Source organism: Strix aluco, chromosome 3 (assembly GCF_031877795.1).
Source record: "Strix aluco isolate bStrAlu1 chromosome 3, bStrAlu1.hap1, whole genome shotgun sequence".
NCBI lineage: Eukaryota > Metazoa > Chordata > Aves > Strigiformes > Strigidae > Strix > Strix aluco.
This window is the reverse complement of record NC_133933.1, coordinates 2,920,984-2,940,548: the sequence shown is the minus strand read 5'-3', so window position 1 is coordinate 2,940,548 and position 19,565 is coordinate 2,920,984. Positions and strand designations below refer to the sequence as shown.

Sequence of the window (19,565 nt, the reverse complement as noted above, 5' to 3'; positions counted from 1 at the left end):
AGGGCCTCAATGCAGATTGCACAGAGTCCAGCAACTTTCATAAGCAATTTAACTTTTTATACAAAATCATTGAGAAGGATGATAAAAGAAGGGGCCGTTAGATTATGTGCAGCAATATTCCACAGGTGCAGCTATTTTAACCAAAATTATGCATGAAGAAATGGGAAGGCACCTGTTACACTTATTCTGTTGTCACTTCTAGACGTTTTGTCTTTTAAATTATATCATTAGTAGTGTTGGTGATCTGGTTGACTTCTGGATATCTCTGCTAGTGCCTGGATACTACTTGATGGGCTCAGTACAGATATATCAAACAAAATTACTTTAAAAAATGGGGACAGAGAGAATTAGCTGGGGTACTACACTTCAGAGGCGTTTGGTAACCAAACGTTTCCATGTTCTAAGCAGCTATATGATGTTTAGCTTTTACAGATTCTTCTACTTCAGAAGTTCACAGACACTAAATTGCTTCAGTCCTTATATACTTCTGAAAGATCGATACAACTCCATATAAGGGGAAAAATTAAGGCAAATATAGCTGAAGAAACATGCCCAAAGACAGGGAGTACATCAGTGTCAAGGCGGAAACATCAAAAGTCCTGATTTCCAATTCCCAGTGCTGTTAGTCAATCAGAAATCACTTTCTGCTACATTTGGAATTTCATGCCTAGAGAATGGAGAAAAATATATTTGGGCTGCAGCTTAAAGCAGTGTCAAAATCGAACAGGAGTAGTTACCTGATCTTTGTCGGTAGCACTCACAGTTATGACATGAGCACCTACGGGATTAATCATGTTTATAGAAGCGGAATAGGAATTCTGAGCAAATACCGGAGCATTATCATTCACATCAATCACTAGAACAGCGACATGAGTAGTTTCCTAGAAAATAAAATGATTTCATCAATAGTTAGAATGTCTTTGTGATATTTTTTTGTTATTTGCATATACAACAAAAAGAATAAATCAGACTTTGAAAATGCCAGAGTAAAATATTGTGTTAGGTTTGATTTCGTGAACTCAACATCAGAGATCACACTTTAATACAAGAGAGGCAGGAATGCAGTGTTGCAGTAGGATTCTACTTCTTGAAAGGAGTGAGATCAGGATGTGTTTAGGAGGCCAGCATGTCCTACTGCTGCCACTAGATGCAGTTAAGGGAACCACAGATGTTCTAATTCTGTTAAATAAATGTGTAATAACTTTTCAATTAAAAGAAATTCAGCAGAACTAGAACAATTTGCTGAAAATTACTTTTTCTTCTGTGAAAAATTGTCACTGCACTTACAGTACTAACAGCAGCAGGTAAGAATTCCAGTTCCCCAGCACAGGGTTAGTCTGCAAACAATTCAGGTTCAAATTCTACCATGCATGATTTTGAAGTATTTCAACTAATTATGGAGTATAATACTACTCAGCATGGACAACGGTCTCAAAAGTCTGACCCTAAAGATGACTAGGTGACTAATTTATTCCACACAATAAATGCCTTCAATAGATCCCCCTCCCACTAGTTAGAAATCCACTCTGAATAGAAGAGTCACTGTTCATTACAATAACAATCTTTTACCTGATGGAAAGGGGCAGACTTATTGTTGACTGCATTCACTGTAAGGTTGTACTTATTCATGGTTTCATAGTCTGGAGAGTTCTTTATCTTAATGTTGCCATGTATTTCATCTATTTCAAATATATTTCCTCCACCACCTGAGACACATTTAAAAAAAGCATTATCAATGAATACATCTTAGAAGTACATCATTAACTACACTCTTAAATTATATGTTTACTTGTGTCCCGACGTCATTAAAACAATTTTTAAAATATCGTATAGATAAAGTAGAAGAAAAGCAGAAAATATTTTGAGTGGATGGGCATTTGAAATGTGAGCCAGCAGAAGGGGTTAACAAGTTTTGCAGATACATCTGTCATGCTCAAAAAATAATAGCACTTGAGGCATGCAAATGATGCTGGACAGCACGTTGGAGTTCTGGGGTGAATCTCTGGAAGCAAGTTCCTCCAAGCCTGTGCAACTCTTAAAGGAGATTAGAGGCATTCCCAGGCACTTTTAGAGTCCTCTGACCTTCTGTATGCTCAATCTCACATTTGCTGGGTGCAACAGCCATGAAACACTGCAACAAGACAGTGCTCCTGCCAAGATCTCTGAGAGGAGATGTCACTGAATTTATTCTGCCTCTAATGAAGGTGGACTGAGTAGCACAGTGTTCTAAAGAGAAATCAGTTTGACTGCCAAAAGACCTGGCAGTGACTTTTACTGGGTTTGGCCACCCTTGTCCAAAGCCACCTCAAAGTCTGTATGCCTATTGGAAATAAGACTCTAAAAACATATGAACTGTATACACATCGCTCCTGATGGCTCATACAACAAAAACAACTATTTCAACTCCTGCATTAGCTTTGGTCCAGACGGGTCTAAATCTCCACCTCTGTCAGATTTAAGGGCAGTGGCAAAAGGGGTGCTTTTCTCAACTGTAATGCCAAGAGCTACCACAGTTAAATGTGACAGGAGACACGAATCAGAGCTCTCAGACACTGCAGCTCATGAGCTGGCACATTAACATAACATGAAATGAAAGGCACTTTATATTAATAGGCTGGGCAGAGATCTGAGGTAGCAGAGGAGGCGACCTGCTGTACGTTGTGGCACTTCTGCGGCAGAGGTAAAGGTGTCCAGCACAAGGGTGAGGACAACAGCTCTCCAGCAGCCCTCGATAGTGACTCAGGTCCCTGACACGCTTGTGATACCATTTATATCTGCTCCTAGTAGCTGTGAAATGCTCACAGCCCACAGACTGCGGAGAGGCTTAATTTAGCAGCATTTAATACCTGGTGCAGGCACAGCGGGCTCTACAAGGCAGGGATGAATTAGGCCCTAGACCCTTATTCCTCATTCAAGAAAGCTATGGGTATTTTTTTCATCAAAACTACTCCTTCTGATTCAGCTACACCAGTCAAGTAGCTAAAGTTTTTTGTAAAAGCTGATTTTTAACAGAATTAAGAGTATGATTACAAGCACAACAGTTTGTAGTTTCTGCAAAAAGATGTGCCTACTCGATCTGTTTGAAAGACGTATGAGGATAAATTAGTAAAATACTAAGCCAGGTGAAAGTGAACCTTCTTGGCTTATGTGGAAAGGGGTTAGGAGGTAACACACATACTGTTAATTAGGCTTGTAACAGCATAGGCAACAAAGTGACTGTTAGTCCAGTGCAGCGAGAGAATTGCTTGTTACCTGTAAGGCTGTATAGTACAAAGGCATTGTCTCCTGTGTCTCTGTCCGTTGCTGTGATTTTTCCAACTATGAATCCCACAGGCACATTTTCATTTACACTGAATTCAGTCACTGGATCAAAAACAGGTGGCCAGTCATTAACATCAATGATCTTTATGACAACTGTGCAGTAACCTATTTTCTTCTCAGGGATTCCATCATCTTCAGCATATATCACAACCTGTAAGTTACACAATTATTGGTAATGAGAAATCATACAAATAGGTAATTGCATAAGGATTAAAAAAATCTTGGTGAATTTTAAACTTTGAGGTATTCTTAGAAATGTAAAGTCAAATTCTGAATTCACCTCAAAATGGTTATTGAAAACTTAAGGAGTATTTGGTCAACAAAAGAAGCCATTCTATACAGAACCAACAAATTCATCAATATTTTTGCTTGAAGCAAAATAAGATCATAAAAAATATCCAGCAGTGGCAGCAACAATAAAGAAGATTAACTGAGAATCGTACCTGCAAGATCTTAGACCAGTACAGATTCAAGCAAACAGACAGCGCTGAATACAGGAGCTGTCATTGTGAAATTAGTTATTCATGTGCTTAAGGGTTTGAGAGTTTGTAGGACAGATGAACAACGAGCCTTCATTGCATTTCATGATAGTCTAAAGACGGTGTCTTCCTTTAATAATGCATCACATCTTGAGATGCTCATATTCTAAAACAGCGCGTAAAATGTTCAAGCAATACCAAGGTAAACAAAATAAAAGTGTCACCTGTTATCCAAGGGAAAGATAGAGTTCTGAATAATGAAGACTTAAGAAATCTAAAGCAAACCTGATACTCCATAGGTTCCTCTTCATAATCGAAGGAGGCAGTGGAATAAAGAATTCCAGTTGCTTCATCTATCCTGAATTTTAGTCCGTTTCCACTAAGAATGCCATATGTTAGGAAACCATTTCTACCTGTATCATTATCCTGAGCTTTCAGCTGGACAATCTGAGTAGCGGGTAAATTCTATGGATGAAGAACAGATTGAGGCTGTTCAGAGACTGGTTAGCTGAAAATTCTTGAATTATGTGAAGGAGGGCAAGTAACAGATACTGTACACACTTACAATAGTATAGACATTTTAAAATCAAAATTATACAACTCATTCAGCACAGTAAGAGTATCTCTTGTTCTCTCTAATTTACAGAAAAGAACTATTTCTCCCCCACCATGTCTCTACCTACAGCAGCGATCTGCAGGAAGAGAAATCACCATGATTTCAAACAGGCCAAACCTCAAGCATCTGACTTGCTGTTGAGGAATTATTCGTGTTTAACAGCCTCTACTCCTATGAAACTCAATGGATGTTCTGTGGTGGTTTAGCCAGGACATGTTCTCAACTTCAAAATCATGTTTCTTTCTGAACACTATTTGGCTAGCAATTACTCTTTGCAAAATAAATAATCTATTTTCTTCCTTTTTAAAAACGTTATTTGCATCAAGATTGACAGTAAATATCAGTGTTTCACTTGGACAGCCATTTGAGACCTGAAGTTATTTGATCCAACAGGGCATCCAGCAATTTCTACTGCGTTAATATTTCACATGAATTTAAGGCTGGGAAATGTGATTCTAACTCCTCTCCATTAAACTGACTGGGAACATTAAAAATGGGTGTAATAATGAGACCTATATTTAGTTCAATGTTGGAAATGGGCTAGATTTTAAATTAGTTGTGGCTGTTAAAGAGAATGGGTGTGAATCAGCTGGGAGTCTCAAAGGCAAGGTATGAGCTATATAAAATATAAACACGATCAGCGTGCTTTTTAAAAAAAGCAGCTAGCAGATTAAAGTGTGAAAAGTGTTGTTCGAAAATTGAAGAGTGAAACGTTGAGCTAGATGCTTTTGCATAATTAAATGCTGTGGCTTCTTTTGTAGGCTCTCAAAACGTAACAGCGACAGACCGAAATCTGGCTTGCTTTCTGCCGCTGAATTTTTCTGTGTCAGAAAGAATCACAACAGATTGTACATGAGCAAGAGAAGAAATGTTGCTAAATTAGACTTCTGCCTGCTACTTCTCTGTATGAAGCTCCCTCACAAAAGGCTGAGAGTCCATGAGGTGCCCAGCACATCCACTAGATTTTGAATGCACATGAATATTCTCTGTGTACAAATATGCAAAACGGAGTGGCTGTTTTTCCTTCATGAAGCCCCTTATTAGTAAAAGATTCGCTTTTCCTTCAATATGTCCACACTACTTCTAGACTGTTCTCTTTGCGTATTGGGATTTTCAGCTTGAAATTAACCTTAAAACATCGTATGGCAGAAGAGAATGGCAAGCCTGTCCAGTTCCAGAACATTTACTTGTACGCTCACCAAAAGATTTTTTTTAATTATTATTATTATTTTGAGGATTTATTTTTGTGATTCGGTTTGGATGACATTTTCTTACCTCTTCCAATCTTTCTTCTAGTAGAGAGGATGGGAAAACTGGAGGGAAGTCATTTTCATCAATAACTTGCACATTCACAGAAACATCATTAAATATGCTAGCCTGAGACGAATCTGCTGCTCGCACATCAAAAATTACTGGAAAATCTTCCAGTTTCAAATTCTTTGTTGTTCTTATGATACCAGTGGATGAATCAATAATGAAATACCCTGTTTAAAGAAAAATGGAAATTAATCTGTTTATGATTTTATTAGTTAAAACTGAAGATATGAACCCTTTGATGCAAACTAAGCAAATTATGTACATTAATATGGTATGTTATTCTTCAAAGAACAAAATAAAAATCAACATGGATTTACAAGAATGTCAGATATATCCAGGGCTGTAATTAACAAACACAAATAATTCAGAAGGTCAGGTGGGAACCAAAGGGGAGAAGTTCACTCCACCACTCTCCAGTCTTCACCATCCTCTGAAAAAGTCAGAGATTATTTGTCCCTGTTTCAGTCAGAAATTATTTTATTTCCTGTGAAGCCCTGTTCTTACTGAAGATGAGGAATTCTGCAAATAACTTCAAGACCACCACAACTTCATACAAAACACTTTATAAAAAAGAAATACAAAGTGGCTATGTTTAATGATAGAATAAAATCATATCTATGTTTAGTAAAAAAAGACACGTGACAAAGCACTGATCCACCTGATCCCATGCAAACTTACTCTACGTGTTCATGTTTGTTAAGAAAATGTTGCCGAGTTAGTTTTTCTACCAGCAGTCTTTATGCTGAATTAGGTATCCTTTCTGCAGTCACTGTAACTTTATGCCTGATCAGGTATCACCCGATCTTCCTGTAGCAGACATAGAAAAGCACACAGCTGGTGCCGTTAGCTCTGTCTCATGTGGCTCTAGTTAATCTGCCAGAAATTCAATCATGTGCCCACACCTGATCCATATCAAATTTGTAGGTCTGGTTGATACACATCCAGTATTAATGGCTGTAGAAGTGAGACAAAAGCAAAAGGAGAGAGAGAAGAAACAATCCAAAAGCTAAGTGCTCTGCAATGCTGTTTAACACATCCTCTTCCTTGTTACTTGACATAAAGAGCTTACCCTTTCCATCTCCAGAGACAATACTGTATATCACAGGGACCTTATACAACACACTGATCTGTACAACAAACGTATCTGGAAGCGTCTTCTCACTCAGAGGGGCAGGCTGATAGACTGCTTCAGAGAACACCGGCAACGAAATGTTCATGGGAGCTATGGTTACTGTCACCTGCAGAGAAAGGGACATGACCACAGGGGTTATGTTTTCAGGTTTAGCAGACTTTTCTACTGAGGTATGCAACAGCAGAAGTCCAGAAGTTTGTCAGTAAGAAAAAGCCTATGATTGCTGCGTGCTGAGTGTGACACCTTAGTGCCTTGAAGGCAGCGAAGGTTAGTGAAAAATGCCAGCAACCCCATCAGTTTAGGTTCACCTGTATGCTTTTCTAAATAGAGAGAGGGATTCCAGTTCATGACATACAGCACATTTCAAATGACTTGTCTAGCTAAACAGCTCTCAGAGAGAGGTACTGATCTGTATTTGCAACAAATTCTTCCACTCGAGAACACATGACCAGTATTTTAAAATTATTATAACTGACATTATAGATGAAAAAAGGTGACAGGTGGTAAATAAATAATGCCTACTGCTTCATAAAAATAAAGATAATTTATTTCTAAATGATGCCAGACAGCTGTCCAGTGTTCTGAAGAATGATGGTTCCTAAGTCTACATTTTAAGGTTCTGTTCAATATAGTTTTCTATGAGTCTTTATCCATATACATTTCTAGTCCTTTGTTTTGAATTCTGCTAAGCTGTGATATTTAGTGGCAAGAGATCACCAGGCAGTTATAAGCACTGTGTAAAAAAAAAGAAAAAAATTATCATATTTACATTTCTCAGTCCTCAATTTAGAATTTTTATTTTTTTTAATAAATAAATAAACAGGAACACTTTATTTGCTGTCTCCTGTTTATTCTACCACATACTTCCACTACATCCCCTCTGTCCCACTCTTTGATCTTTCAGAGAAGTCTTCACTCCTCTAATCTTTCTCCCTCACAGTCCAGAGCTTCTGTTTGTCTTTTCTGAAACGGAATGATGAAAACAATGACCAGCAACTGTTATAGCAGCATAACTTTGTAACCGTTATCATCTTGTATCCTGTTCCTGAATCAGAAGTGGGACTCTGACATTCTGATTCCCGTTTTGCATAGTTTTACCTCACTAATACCCATTTCCTGGCGTAGTTACACTCAGTTTAGAATAAAAAAATCTGTGGAATAAATGGCGCAAGTAAGGTAAAAATTTTAGTACCTTTACAGAAGTTGAAAGAGGTGGCACACCCGAATCTGTAGCAGTGACCAGCAAGGAGTAATATAGGGGAACAGTCTGTTTGGATAAGTCTCTTGTTAATGTGAGTACTCCTGTGGCACTGGAAAGACTGAAGAGGCCTTCTGAGTTTCCACCTGAAGACAGAAAAACAAGTGTTGGAGATGTTCAACAGAGCCAGCAGAGACAAGTGACTGAATTATATGCCCAGGATTTAAGAGACACGGGTTGAAATCCTAATCTGCGTATGCAATTTGGAGGAAGACACCTGGCCTCTCCTGATTCTGTGTCTGGGTCACGGAATCATTTGGGCTGGAAGGGCCCTTTGTGAGGCCTCTAGTCCAACCTCTGAGCTCGAAGCAGGGTCATGAATTAATTCAGAGCAGGTTGCTCAAGGCTTTGATTCGTCAGGTGCTGAAAACCTCCAAGGACAGCCTCTCTGGGCAACCTGTTCCAGTGCTTAGTTATCCTCACAAAAGACTTTTTTTCCCCCCCCTTATATCCATTTTTTTTCCCCTTATATCCAGTCAGAACCTGCCATTTCAGTTGATGACCATTATCTCTCATTCTCTTGTCATGCAGCTTAGTTTAGCAGTATGCAAGTACCCCAGCAATAAAGGCCCATAAGATTTTTTTCTAACATACCTGAAATATTGTAGAAAATGCCTTCATCATAACCCTTGCTTTCATCTCTTGCATTGATATCTACTACCAGTGTACCAACTGTAGAGTTGTCTAGAAGGATCTGGTAGTAGGAGGGCTTGTCAAATATGGGTCCTTCTTCATTAACATCTTCCACAGTAACTAAGAAAAGAAGGTCTGTGTCTGAGTGTAAACATGAGTTTCACCTAAACGGTTACAAGATGTTTTTTCAGTGGATATAAACCAGCACAGCTCCTCTGAATTGAGTTGGAGCGCTTTGAGTTTAAACCAGATGGCAACCTTGTTTTCTGCACTTCAAAATGCTTGCCTTTTGGATTAAATTATTTACTGCTTAAGCAATAGTTTCCTACAGTGGCTGCACTTCTGGCTAGCATGCTGTCACTACTCTGTCAGGAATAATATCACCTCACTATTCTGTTGGGCTCCCTTCTGTGTCCATATTCACCTGGTATCTCTAACCTTTGGCTTAGACTGCAAGCATTGTGAGACAGGATTGCTTAGTTGTATATTTGTGCATGACCTGGCACAAGAGGGTCACGGTCCACAATTCGTGAAGCTGTCTGTACCTAACATAAATAACACAGAACAAGTGATAAATAAAGCAATACTTCCAGCCATACTGATCAAAAGTAGGGCTGGGCAAAAACTAGGATACCAACTTCACAGAAATTTTTTATGTTGTGTTGAGAAAATAAAGATAGAATTTTTTTTTTTTTTTTGGTGTTAAGGAAAAAAAAAATGACAGCAATCAAGTACTGTTATTTTAACAACACTAAAATTGTTGTTGACATTTTTTTTTACCACCCTAGAAGCAGGCTTTCTGTAAACAATCAGAAAAAGAACTGAATTATGGGTTTGGAAACCTTTTCAATCAAAATGGCAGTAAGTACTCAAAAAATGCCACAGAAAAATTTGTGAATACATTGAAGTAAGTAATCTCAGTTGGTGTGAAACATCTTCATTTTTGACAAGCCAAACATTTTTTGAGAAAAATTTCATCTGGCTATAGTGAAAAGGTCACATCATCATCTCTACTAATCTACTTTAGCAGACTGTATCACTACTGAAGGCTATCTTTATGCCTCATAATCACACTTGTTAAAATATTTCCTAAGGGAAATGAAGGTAAACTTCCTGTGGTAACCTAGACCTACCTGTAATGTTTGCTGTGTCCTGGAGATATGGCTCTCCTGGATTGAAAGCTTTCAGAATAAACGTATACTGGGAATGACGTTCATAGTCCAGAGGTTGAAGAGTTGTAATATTTCCAGAAAGTTCTCCAACATGAAATAAAGAAGTCTCTCCAATTATGGTGTAATGAATAACAGCATTGTACCCTATATCTTCATCTGTGGCTGCTGCACTCAAAATCTAAATGAGAGGAAAACAAAACACACCCACACACATAAAACCCCCAAACGACCAGGTTTAGAGCTGAATGGTAAAACATACACACAAGAGTGGTATTTAACTATATAGTGTTTACTGACTCAATTACCCATATGGCCATTAATTGCATTGCTAGAATACTGACACAGCTAGTAACGTCTTACAGATTCTTAGGTGGGACCTCTTTGATTCCTCTAAACCATTAGTTCACATCTGCAAGGCAGATATGGCGCCAGAAATGGATAAACTGGGAGAAGACAGGAAACCTTAAGAACAGGGAGATGCTGGATATATGCACAACATCTACAGCATCTTTAAAACGTCTTGCCCATAGGTCCTCTGAAAACTGGATCCATGCAATGTGGCATCACTGCTGGGGACAGGAGGGAAAGGGGGAGCAGCACACAGAGAGCTTTAGGAAGGGTCAGTGGGACAGGCACTCCACTGTCATATAAAATGAACATGCTGTGTGATTTTACACTCCACCAAGTCAAAAAATATGTTCACCAATGCTCAATCATCATAGAATACCACCACTTCCAAGTTTACATAAAGAAAACAACTGCAGAACAGCCTATTTATTCTTAATGCCACCTACCACATGTGGAGGCTCATTCTCTTTTACAGTCACAGTGTATGATTTCTGGGGGAACACTGGCGGGTTGTCATTCACATCTTCTACAGTGATGGTTAGAACTAAGCTTGCAGATTGCGACGGTTTGCCAGAATCAGTGGCCTGTGAAGAAACAACTTGTCATTAAATGCAGCACTACACTGATACAAACTTATTTTACCAGTTCAATTTTGTTCCACAGATCGTGAAACTCTGTCTCAGAAGACTTTCTTCTGGACAAGTTATTACCCAATGACAGTGGTCTAGCCCTGCACTTGATTAGGTGTTGTGTGTCTTCCTGCAGCTGGTATCCTCACTATATCACATGCTCTGCCTCATTTCATGAACAATTAATTAATCAGAAGCTCAAGCCTAGATTCAGATCAAATGTGCCATGTGATCAGATGTGGCACTAAACAACATAAAACCATGGTTATACAGGTGCGTATCTGGGATGTGGCATTTAAAAGAATAAGGAAATCCATTGCATTTTGAGGGTTTGAAGTGTCTACAAAGCAAGCTGTGAAGAGTAGCTAGTATGTGGCAAATTCACAGTCACTTTTATATTGCACAGACACCTACCATAGAAAAGTTCTAATCTATAGTACATATACACAATTTTCAATTAGTTGTAAAAAATGTCCACTTTTATTAATTCTAAAATTTTCAGAAGACACTGTACAATTTTTGGTATGTTTCCTTGCTGTCCTGAATACGTTCCACAAGTTACTTGACCTGTTAAATTATTTGTTATCAGTAAAGATCTCCTTAAAATAGATTTGTACATGATGGCCAGTGCTGGAACACTTCTTCGTATGTGCATAATAATTTATCTGATTAATAGCAGTAAAAATCAATGAAATCAGCTATAATAAATAGATACCCACATGAATGTCGGATGAAACTTTATGCGTTTGCTTTTTTTGTTTTTTTAACTTGGAAATCTATATTTCAGGTATTTTAAAAGGTCTAAGTACATATATTTTGAAAAATGAAAAAGTAAGGGAAAGGGACAAACAATATGGATTGGCAAAGCAGTAAAAGCAATACAGCAGTACAGCAGCTGCATGGTCTAAAATGGACTTGGGAATGCTTTGCAGATTTCACAGTAAGCCATCATGTGACTATGACCTTTAAGATCTGATGTTCTTGGGTCATTTATTCACCAATACCACTTTACACAGCAGAAAACAAACTCTGGGGGCAAAACATAACAAACAATAGAAATTCCTTAATGAATTCTAATGGAATTCACTAAGATTAAGTGTTTTTCTTGTGATGATTCAGAATTTTCTCTTTTTATGTTGAGAATTTTGTGAATTTGCATCAAACTTGTCAACTTACTATTATTTCCAATTCATAACTGTCCATCATCTCTCTGTCTAAGGATTTTTTGGTCATCAGCTCACCAGTAGAACTGTTAATATGGAACATTCCAGCAAAATCATCTTGCAGAGAGTAGCTTATAAGTGCATTAACTCCTATATCCAGATCAGTAGCAGAAAACACGCCCAAGTGTGGACTAGCTGCATTCTCAGGAGCTGATAGTTTAGTTTGAATCAATGTTGAGAAAACTGGAGGATTGTCATTGATGTCGTTAACTCTCACAGTAACCTATATTTAAGAAAAGACCAAAAAAAAGACAAAAAAAAGACAGAAAAAAAAAAAAAAAGACACACATGTTTGAGCTGTAGAAAAGTATCCAAAGGAGAATTTTGATTAATGTTAGTCTATGGAAGCCTATAGGTAAAAACCCCAAACAAACAAAAACCCCCAAAACCAAAGAGATACATAACAACTTCAGGATTTTTCAGCATCTGAGCATTTTCACAACTTCAGCATCTCAGCATTTTTATTTTTTTTACTCTCAACTGCTACAAGTGAGATAACATATGCTCTAACTGGAAGAGATGAGCAGGATTAATAATCGGGGGCTTTTGGGCTCATGCATTTGACAGAACTATGCACAGAATCAGTTCTGATGTTAATCAGTTTCTCTGCTTACGGGTTATTCACAGAAGTGGGTTATTCACTCAGGAAGTGGTGCAATTTGTGAAGTTGACAATATTTCAAGATGGTAATATCTCCTTGGGGAAAAAAGGGAAATTAAATAAAAGACTCTCAAAATCCTCATGCTTGCATAACAGATGACATTTTTGAAATCCTCATGCTTGCATAACAGATGACATTTATCTGGATATTAGGGACATGGTTTAGTGGTGGACTTGGCAGTGCTAGGTTAATGGTTGGACTCGATGATCTTAAAGGCCTTTTCCAACCCAAACAATTATATGATTCTATGATATTGCTTGATTTTTAATACATTTTAAAAAATATTTTGTATTCCTTTTAAAAAAATATTTAAAGATGCAGTATACTGTACCAAAGCAACAGCTGTATTGGGTGGCACCACAGAATCAACAGCTTCTACAATGATGCTGTATAGGTCGTCGTCTTCTCGATCTAGCCTGGCAAGAGCCACAACGTCTCCTTGGTCGCTAACAGCGAACTTGTCACTATGAGATTTCAGAGAGTACCCCACTTGTACAGCTATGCTTCCGGTCAGAGCCTTCACCGAGCCAACAGCAGTCCCTGATGGTTCATTTTCTTGAATGCTGAACTCGTAGCTGGAGCTATCAAAAGTCAGTCCGAAGCTAGTGTCATTTACCAGCAAATAGAGAGTCACAGAGGCTAATGAGAGAAAACAAATTAAAATAGTGAAGTTTCTGCTAAAATCATCATGATCTGTGCTCTATTTCCCTAAATTTTTGAGGATCTAATAGAAAGTGACAGAAACCTACATGTAGAAAAGAGGAATGAGAAAAAAAAAAAAATAGTAATAATGACTAACACGTAACACACAAAACATGATGCCTTTTCTGCCTAACTCATGTTCCAGAATAACCCCACTTCACTGATCACAGCGGTGTTGCTTCAACATGACGGGAAGCAAGGATCACCAACGTGAAGTTGATGCAGGTGTTTCCCACTTCTTAAAAGTCTTAGCTAAATGGCTTTGTAACAAAAGAGAAAGGATATACATAAAACCATAAGAGTGCAAATTCTGTTGTGGCCACTCATCCTATTTTAAGAATATCAGCTGTTTCTCCTGGTCATGATAAATTAAAGCTAACCCCTAAAAATACATGAAAAAGTTACAGAAAATACCATGTGACTGCATATTTTTTGGAAGAGCAGAAACTTGTTTGCAGGTTATTTACCAGTTTCTAATTTGTTTAAACGCTTCTAATTCTAAGAAAATAAAGGAAAACTGAAAGAGAAACACACATTATCAGTATTATTTTAATACATCTTTTTAGAGTGGCTACTACTATGAAGTCCTGGTTTTTGTACCATAAGCACCACTGCAAGAAATACAAAAAATGTATTTCTAACCAGGTTTACTAAACCAAGCTTTCTGTTAATATGATCAGCTGGGAGGAAATCAAAGAGTAAAAAGCAAATATTCATAATTGCTGAGACATAACGTAGATTCTAGCCCTAATTCACTTTGACTCGACAGCGATGGTATTAATTTCAAATTTCAATGTTTGTAAAGGTTCCGTTTATGTGGGAAGGGAAAAAAAAAAAAAGAGAGAATGTGAAAAGACATCATTTACCATTTGATGTAAGCTGAGGAACTCCATGATCAGTAGCAATAACTATCAGTGTAACAACTCTGTCAGCTGTGATATGGTCCAAGTTACTGCTGAGGGTGATTTCTCCAGTGCGGTTATTTATACGGAAATCATCAGAATGGTTCATGAGGCTGATTAAAGAGAAATCAGTAGAACATTCGTATTAATGACCTTGGAAGTACCATCTACTTACTGTTACTTCTGCAACAAGCACTCAACAGCCAGTATTTGCCTATTGATAAAGAATGGCTAAGCAACAGGTTTTAATTGCTGTGTCACTAGCCTTAAATATATTGGCCTTTTTATTTCCAAGTATGTCTTCCATCACAAAAAAGACAGCATTCACACCTTCAGTTCCCATTATACCCCAAGCCTTTGATCTTCCCACAAATAGAAGGCAGATTCTGCACACTCAGCTGCATATTCAGCAAGATAAGAAATCCAGGTGACATTCATCTGACAGCTGCAGACCTGCTGATTCCTAGTGTTCTGCAAACTCTCAGAGATAACTGGATTGCTCACAAGAAAAAGTAATGTGTTTAAGGTAGAATGTCATCTCATAATTAAAAATACTCTCTTTCAAGCTGCTAGTATTAAACTCCCACAATTTACTGACTTATTCATCTGTCCTCAATCTATACTTTTCATGTCGAGGTTTCCTGGTATTTTCCATGATATAAGACTCATACAAAAATCTTTCTCGATTAATGTTTTTATGCATAGTGCATTAGAAAGTTAGTATTTCTCGATCTCCTCCTCCCAGCAAACAGAAGATGTGTGAAAAGACGGTCCTTCTCAAAGATTCATTTACATCCTACTCAGAAACTCCAACAGATTATTCAAAATTTTGGAAATTCAAACAAATCTTAGCTTTCAGTTCTTGTTGCTAAGTTTATCATTTGATTGCATGCTGTTTCGTATGGCGTAATCATGATTTGGTAAGCTCTAAAACACAGAATAATGGTCCTTCTTCCTAAGTTTAAAAATCATTACTGATTATAGGTCTTGTAAAATATCTATGAACAGGTCTTATCTTCTTATGACCAATAAAAATACTTTGTGAGAAAGAAAAATATCCTTGTTTCTTTAACGAAGATACTTATTAGCCTCACAGAAATTTACCTGTACGAAATAACAGAATTGTTCCCAACGTCAAGGTCGGTAGCAGACACTGATAGTACAGACAGTCCTTCTTTTGCTGTTGCTACACGTACACTGGCCGAGTATCGTGCTTTTGTAAACTGAGGAGGGTTATCATTCACATCTAATACTTGAATGCTGAGATGTGTGAAGTTCTGGCGTGTGACAGGAGAAAACCATAATTCAGAAAATGCACAGACACTTAAATTTACTAATAAAGTTATAAAAGTTATAAATAAAGAATAATGCGTTCCTCTCTATTACCTGCCTTTGAGGCACTCCGTTATCAGATGCCACCAACAGCAGCTCATACTTCTCTTTAGTTTCTCGGTCTACATAGCCATTAACCAAAATGGTGCCATCCTAGAGAAGGTAATACAGTTCAACACACAGATCATTTTGATAACTCTTGAACACAGAGTTCCCTAAAGAGATGAGGGATTGAAATCTGTTCTCCTTTGGACAAATAGAGTTCCAATTCCAAGCAACATTTGACCAGTATTTCTTATTTTTTGGACATGGACTTATATTTCCAAACTACAGAGCACGTGCTGGTTTTGACGTGTACTACTCTTTTTACCTGATGCATCTTACTATGTCAACTAACTTCATGAAAAGCAGTATCTAAATATCGTTTGCACTATATCCAGACCCTTACCTGTTGGATACTATATGGGTTATCCCCATCCTCAGCTGATAAGTAATAAGTAATTCGTGCATTCTCTCCCTCATCCAAATCGGTAGCAGTCACATGTCCAACTCTAGCAGGAGCACCCAACATGTAATTTCCCTCCAGAACTGAAAAACTGTATGGCTGCATCTGAAACTCAGGGTTATTATCATTGACATCCAGAACAGTGATGTGGAACAAGGCACTTGAATTAAGCCCATTTGTTGGAGCATCAACTGCCCATACCTGCCAAAGTAAGAAACAAAAGTGGAGTTTTACTTGACTGTATTGCCATTTTAACCATCTGATGAAGATACAAAAAAAGGGTTCGAGGGAATGAAGTAGAAATGAACCAAAGCTGCAGTCTGCCCCCAAATTTACTTGTAAAGTGAATCCAGGTGTACTCTCCCTGTCCAGTTCTGTGTTATTCCCTAATGAAAGTATTCCTGGGATATCCACCGTAAACGAAGTACTGTTAGGAATAAAGCGTCCCTGAGAAAAGCCAGCCTGAAAAAGAAAACATTGTTCATTTAAGATTAAAGTGATGAATATTTAAGTTAAAAAAATAATCTTAATAATATTTGACATTTCTGTAGAACTTTTCATTACAGAAGTACAAGTGCTTTGCAGGGTTTAATAAATGAAATCTTGCATCCTCAGCTATGGGAATAATTGACTTCTCTAGTAAACAGAAATGGGTAGGTGGACTGCCTTGGGCTTCCCTGTTTGGGGAATTCCCTCCTTAAAGCTCTCTAAGACCAATCCCCATGATGCAAGGAGCAGCAACACACAGTTCAGTGCAGTCTGAACTGGGAGAAGCATTTATGCTTCTTTAAAACTGACACGAGTAAGAATATTATAGCAAATCAGAAATCTCTCCCTGCAAACCAGCTCTGCAGTGCCACGGCTACATATGACATTTCTTTATAAAACAAAGGCAGAAAGAAAACAACTTTTTTTAAAGCAGAGTGAAAGTGTGAAATTTCCTATTAAAGAAGAAGAAACTATATTAGCTTTATAAATTACCTTTCTCCCTGACTAAGCTGATACTAAGGGCAGGTTGATTGCATTACATAAATGTGCTAACAAATATTCTAGGAGTTACTAAGAAATTGGATGTGAATTACCAAGCAAGTTACCAAGCAATATTAAACCAGAATTGATTATTTTGTCATGATAAGCAATAACACAGAAGTTTAAAAAAAAAAAATAATCTGTTCTCTATCTGGTGTGACATACATGCATTCATCTCAAATGCATGTGCACAGAAACAAACATTTTCTGTCTTGGATTACATATGTATAGGGAGAGAAGCGATCCCTAGCTTCTCTGCTATAGCCAGTAAACTATTTAGGACAAGATCTTAACTTCCTTACTCAAGGAAGTTTTATTGCTGGCTCCATAGAAAGGAAGATGAAGCTTTTGCGACCCAAAATGTACTCACTGCCAACCATTTCAGAAATCTCCCTTTGCCCATCTACTACTATTCTCTTTTGCAGATTAATAGAGAAAACCGTGTCATTTTAATTTATCAGGATGAGATTAATTTGGTACCTACCTCATCCTTGTCAGTAAGACTGAATGTGTAGATAGGACTACCCTTTTGTAGGTTTTCAAACACAAATATATCATAGGCTGCTTGATTAAATTCTGGTGGGTTATCATTGACATCTAGTACACGCACAACAACAAGTGTTGTGGCACTGAGACTTGGCTCCCCTCCATCTGATGCCTCCACTTCTACTTTAAACTCATTTATGGTTTCATAATCCAGCTGCTGGCTCAGGCTGAGCTGGCCCGTGGTCAAATTGACAAGAAACACCGGCGAGGAGCTTGGAGGTTGCTGGTTAACAATTCTGTACTTTACGATGGCATTGGCCCCAGCATCCAAATCAGTAGCAGATACTGTCAGCAGTGCCCTTCCAAGCACTTCGTTTTCAGGGACGCTCACTTCATATGTACTTGATGAGAAGACTGGAGGGTTGTCATTCACATCACCAACGATCACTGTCAAATTGAGAGCTGTAGACAGCATGGGTTGGCCTTGGTCACTGGCAACCACTGTTAAGTTATAGAAGCCTTTTTTTTCTCTGTCCAGTTCCTTTTCCAGCAAAATTAATCCTGAGGTGTCAATATCCATTTTTCCTTCTCCGCCTTTCAGAGTATAAACCACTAAGGCATTAAAGCCCTCATCCACATCTGTAGCTGACACACTAGTAACACTAGTTCCAGCTGGCACGTTCTCCCAAATGGTAATGGTTGTGTTGGTTGTACCAAACACAGGACTGTTATCATTGACATCTGTAACTTTGATAAACACTGTGGTGTAGTCAGTAGCACTTCCATCTGACAAGGAAATATTTAGTATGTAATTATTCTGGGATTCATAATCCAGTTTGGTTTTTGTAGAGATGATTCCATTGGCATCGATGTCAAACGTAGCAGACTCCGTCAGTACTTGAAATGTAACTGGTATATGGGGATTTAAAGACTCATACTCTACCTGTGTAAGATACAGCATGTTATCCATAAATGAATTAAAACCAATAAATCACTGTCTAAAAAAAAGAATAATGGTTTTAACTATGCCCAAACCCATTTTATTCATTTTATCCATTAGAAGTAAAAATCAAGCCACAATATACATAAAATAACATCTGGAGAGGTCTACCTTTTATTGGAACATCACTAATACAGAAATGTGAATACATATAATACATATAATAAAAATAATAGACTACACTTTAATCTTTGGTTCTGCCTTTCAATTTTTCACTTTCTTTTTTGTATAAATTAACTCAGGGATTCAATAAATCACAACACTAAAATGCATTATCTTCTCACTGCTTTGGTATCAGACCTTCCATCTGTCTTCAGAACTGCCTCTGAGAAGCAGCTATCACAGTGCATTCTGGTGGCCTGCTTATCTGAGCATTTTTTGATCAAAATGAGGAGCAAGTTCTAGAGCCTTTTTTGAAAATGCCTTTATGACAGTTCTCTGATGGGAAGTCTCCATTTCCTAGCTATATCATGTCACAAGGGTTTAGATTTATCACCTACAGAGGAGTGAACATTGCCTCTCCTAGCCTTTGGGCCACTATAGGTTTTGGAGAAAACCCAAAGTCAACAAAGGGCTAAGCATGGAAGATGACTTTCTCAAGCAGTTCTGGGGTTTATTTGGTTTGGGGAGGGGGGACGGTTGTTGGGAGGTTTTTTTGTTGTTTTGTTTAGGTTTTTTAATGTTAAATGGTAGCACAAGCTGTTTAAAGGTTTGCAATGGAAGGAACAGGCTTTGTGAGTGATAGGCTTCATCTGAGGGCTGTAGTCAGCATGCAATCTGTGTGAAGCTTGAGATGCAGAAAAGAAAACACAACATCTAG

General features: G+C 37.9%; 1 protein-coding gene across 2 annotated transcripts in view; it reads right to left on the bottom strand.

The window, feature by feature from the left end:
• Window positions 1-19,565, bottom strand: part of LOC141920427 (protocadherin Fat 4-like) — a 46,249-nt gene that overhangs the window by 9,115 nt on the left and 17,569 nt on the right. For both annotated transcript variants that reach the window (XM_074817150.1, XM_074817151.1), the window contains 18 exons: window positions 17,744-18,688; window positions 16,567-16,692; window positions 16,174-16,431; window positions 15,780-15,878; window positions 15,498-15,670; window positions 14,358-14,506; window positions 13,121-13,428; window positions 12,082-12,351; window positions 10,723-10,860; window positions 9,890-10,106; window positions 8,718-8,876; window positions 8,058-8,209; window positions 6,803-6,971; window positions 5,692-5,900; window positions 4,086-4,265; window positions 3,253-3,472; window positions 1,570-1,706; window positions 738-881 (listed from right to left, as the gene is read on the bottom strand). In XM_074817150.1, the coding sequence (XP_074673251.1) occupies window positions 738-881; window positions 1,570-1,706; window positions 3,253-3,472; window positions 4,086-4,265; window positions 5,692-5,900; window positions 6,803-6,971; window positions 8,058-8,209; window positions 8,718-8,876; window positions 9,890-10,106; window positions 10,723-10,860; window positions 12,082-12,351; window positions 13,121-13,428; window positions 14,358-14,506; window positions 15,498-15,670; window positions 15,780-15,878; window positions 16,174-16,431; window positions 16,567-16,692; window positions 17,744-18,688 (4,053 nt within the window). The remainder of the gene's footprint in view (window positions 1-737; window positions 882-1,569; window positions 1,707-3,252; window positions 3,473-4,085; window positions 4,266-5,691; window positions 5,901-6,802; window positions 6,972-8,057; window positions 8,210-8,717; window positions 8,877-9,889; window positions 10,107-10,722; window positions 10,861-12,081; window positions 12,352-13,120; window positions 13,429-14,357; window positions 14,507-15,497; window positions 15,671-15,779; window positions 15,879-16,173; window positions 16,432-16,566; window positions 16,693-17,743; window positions 18,689-19,565) is intronic.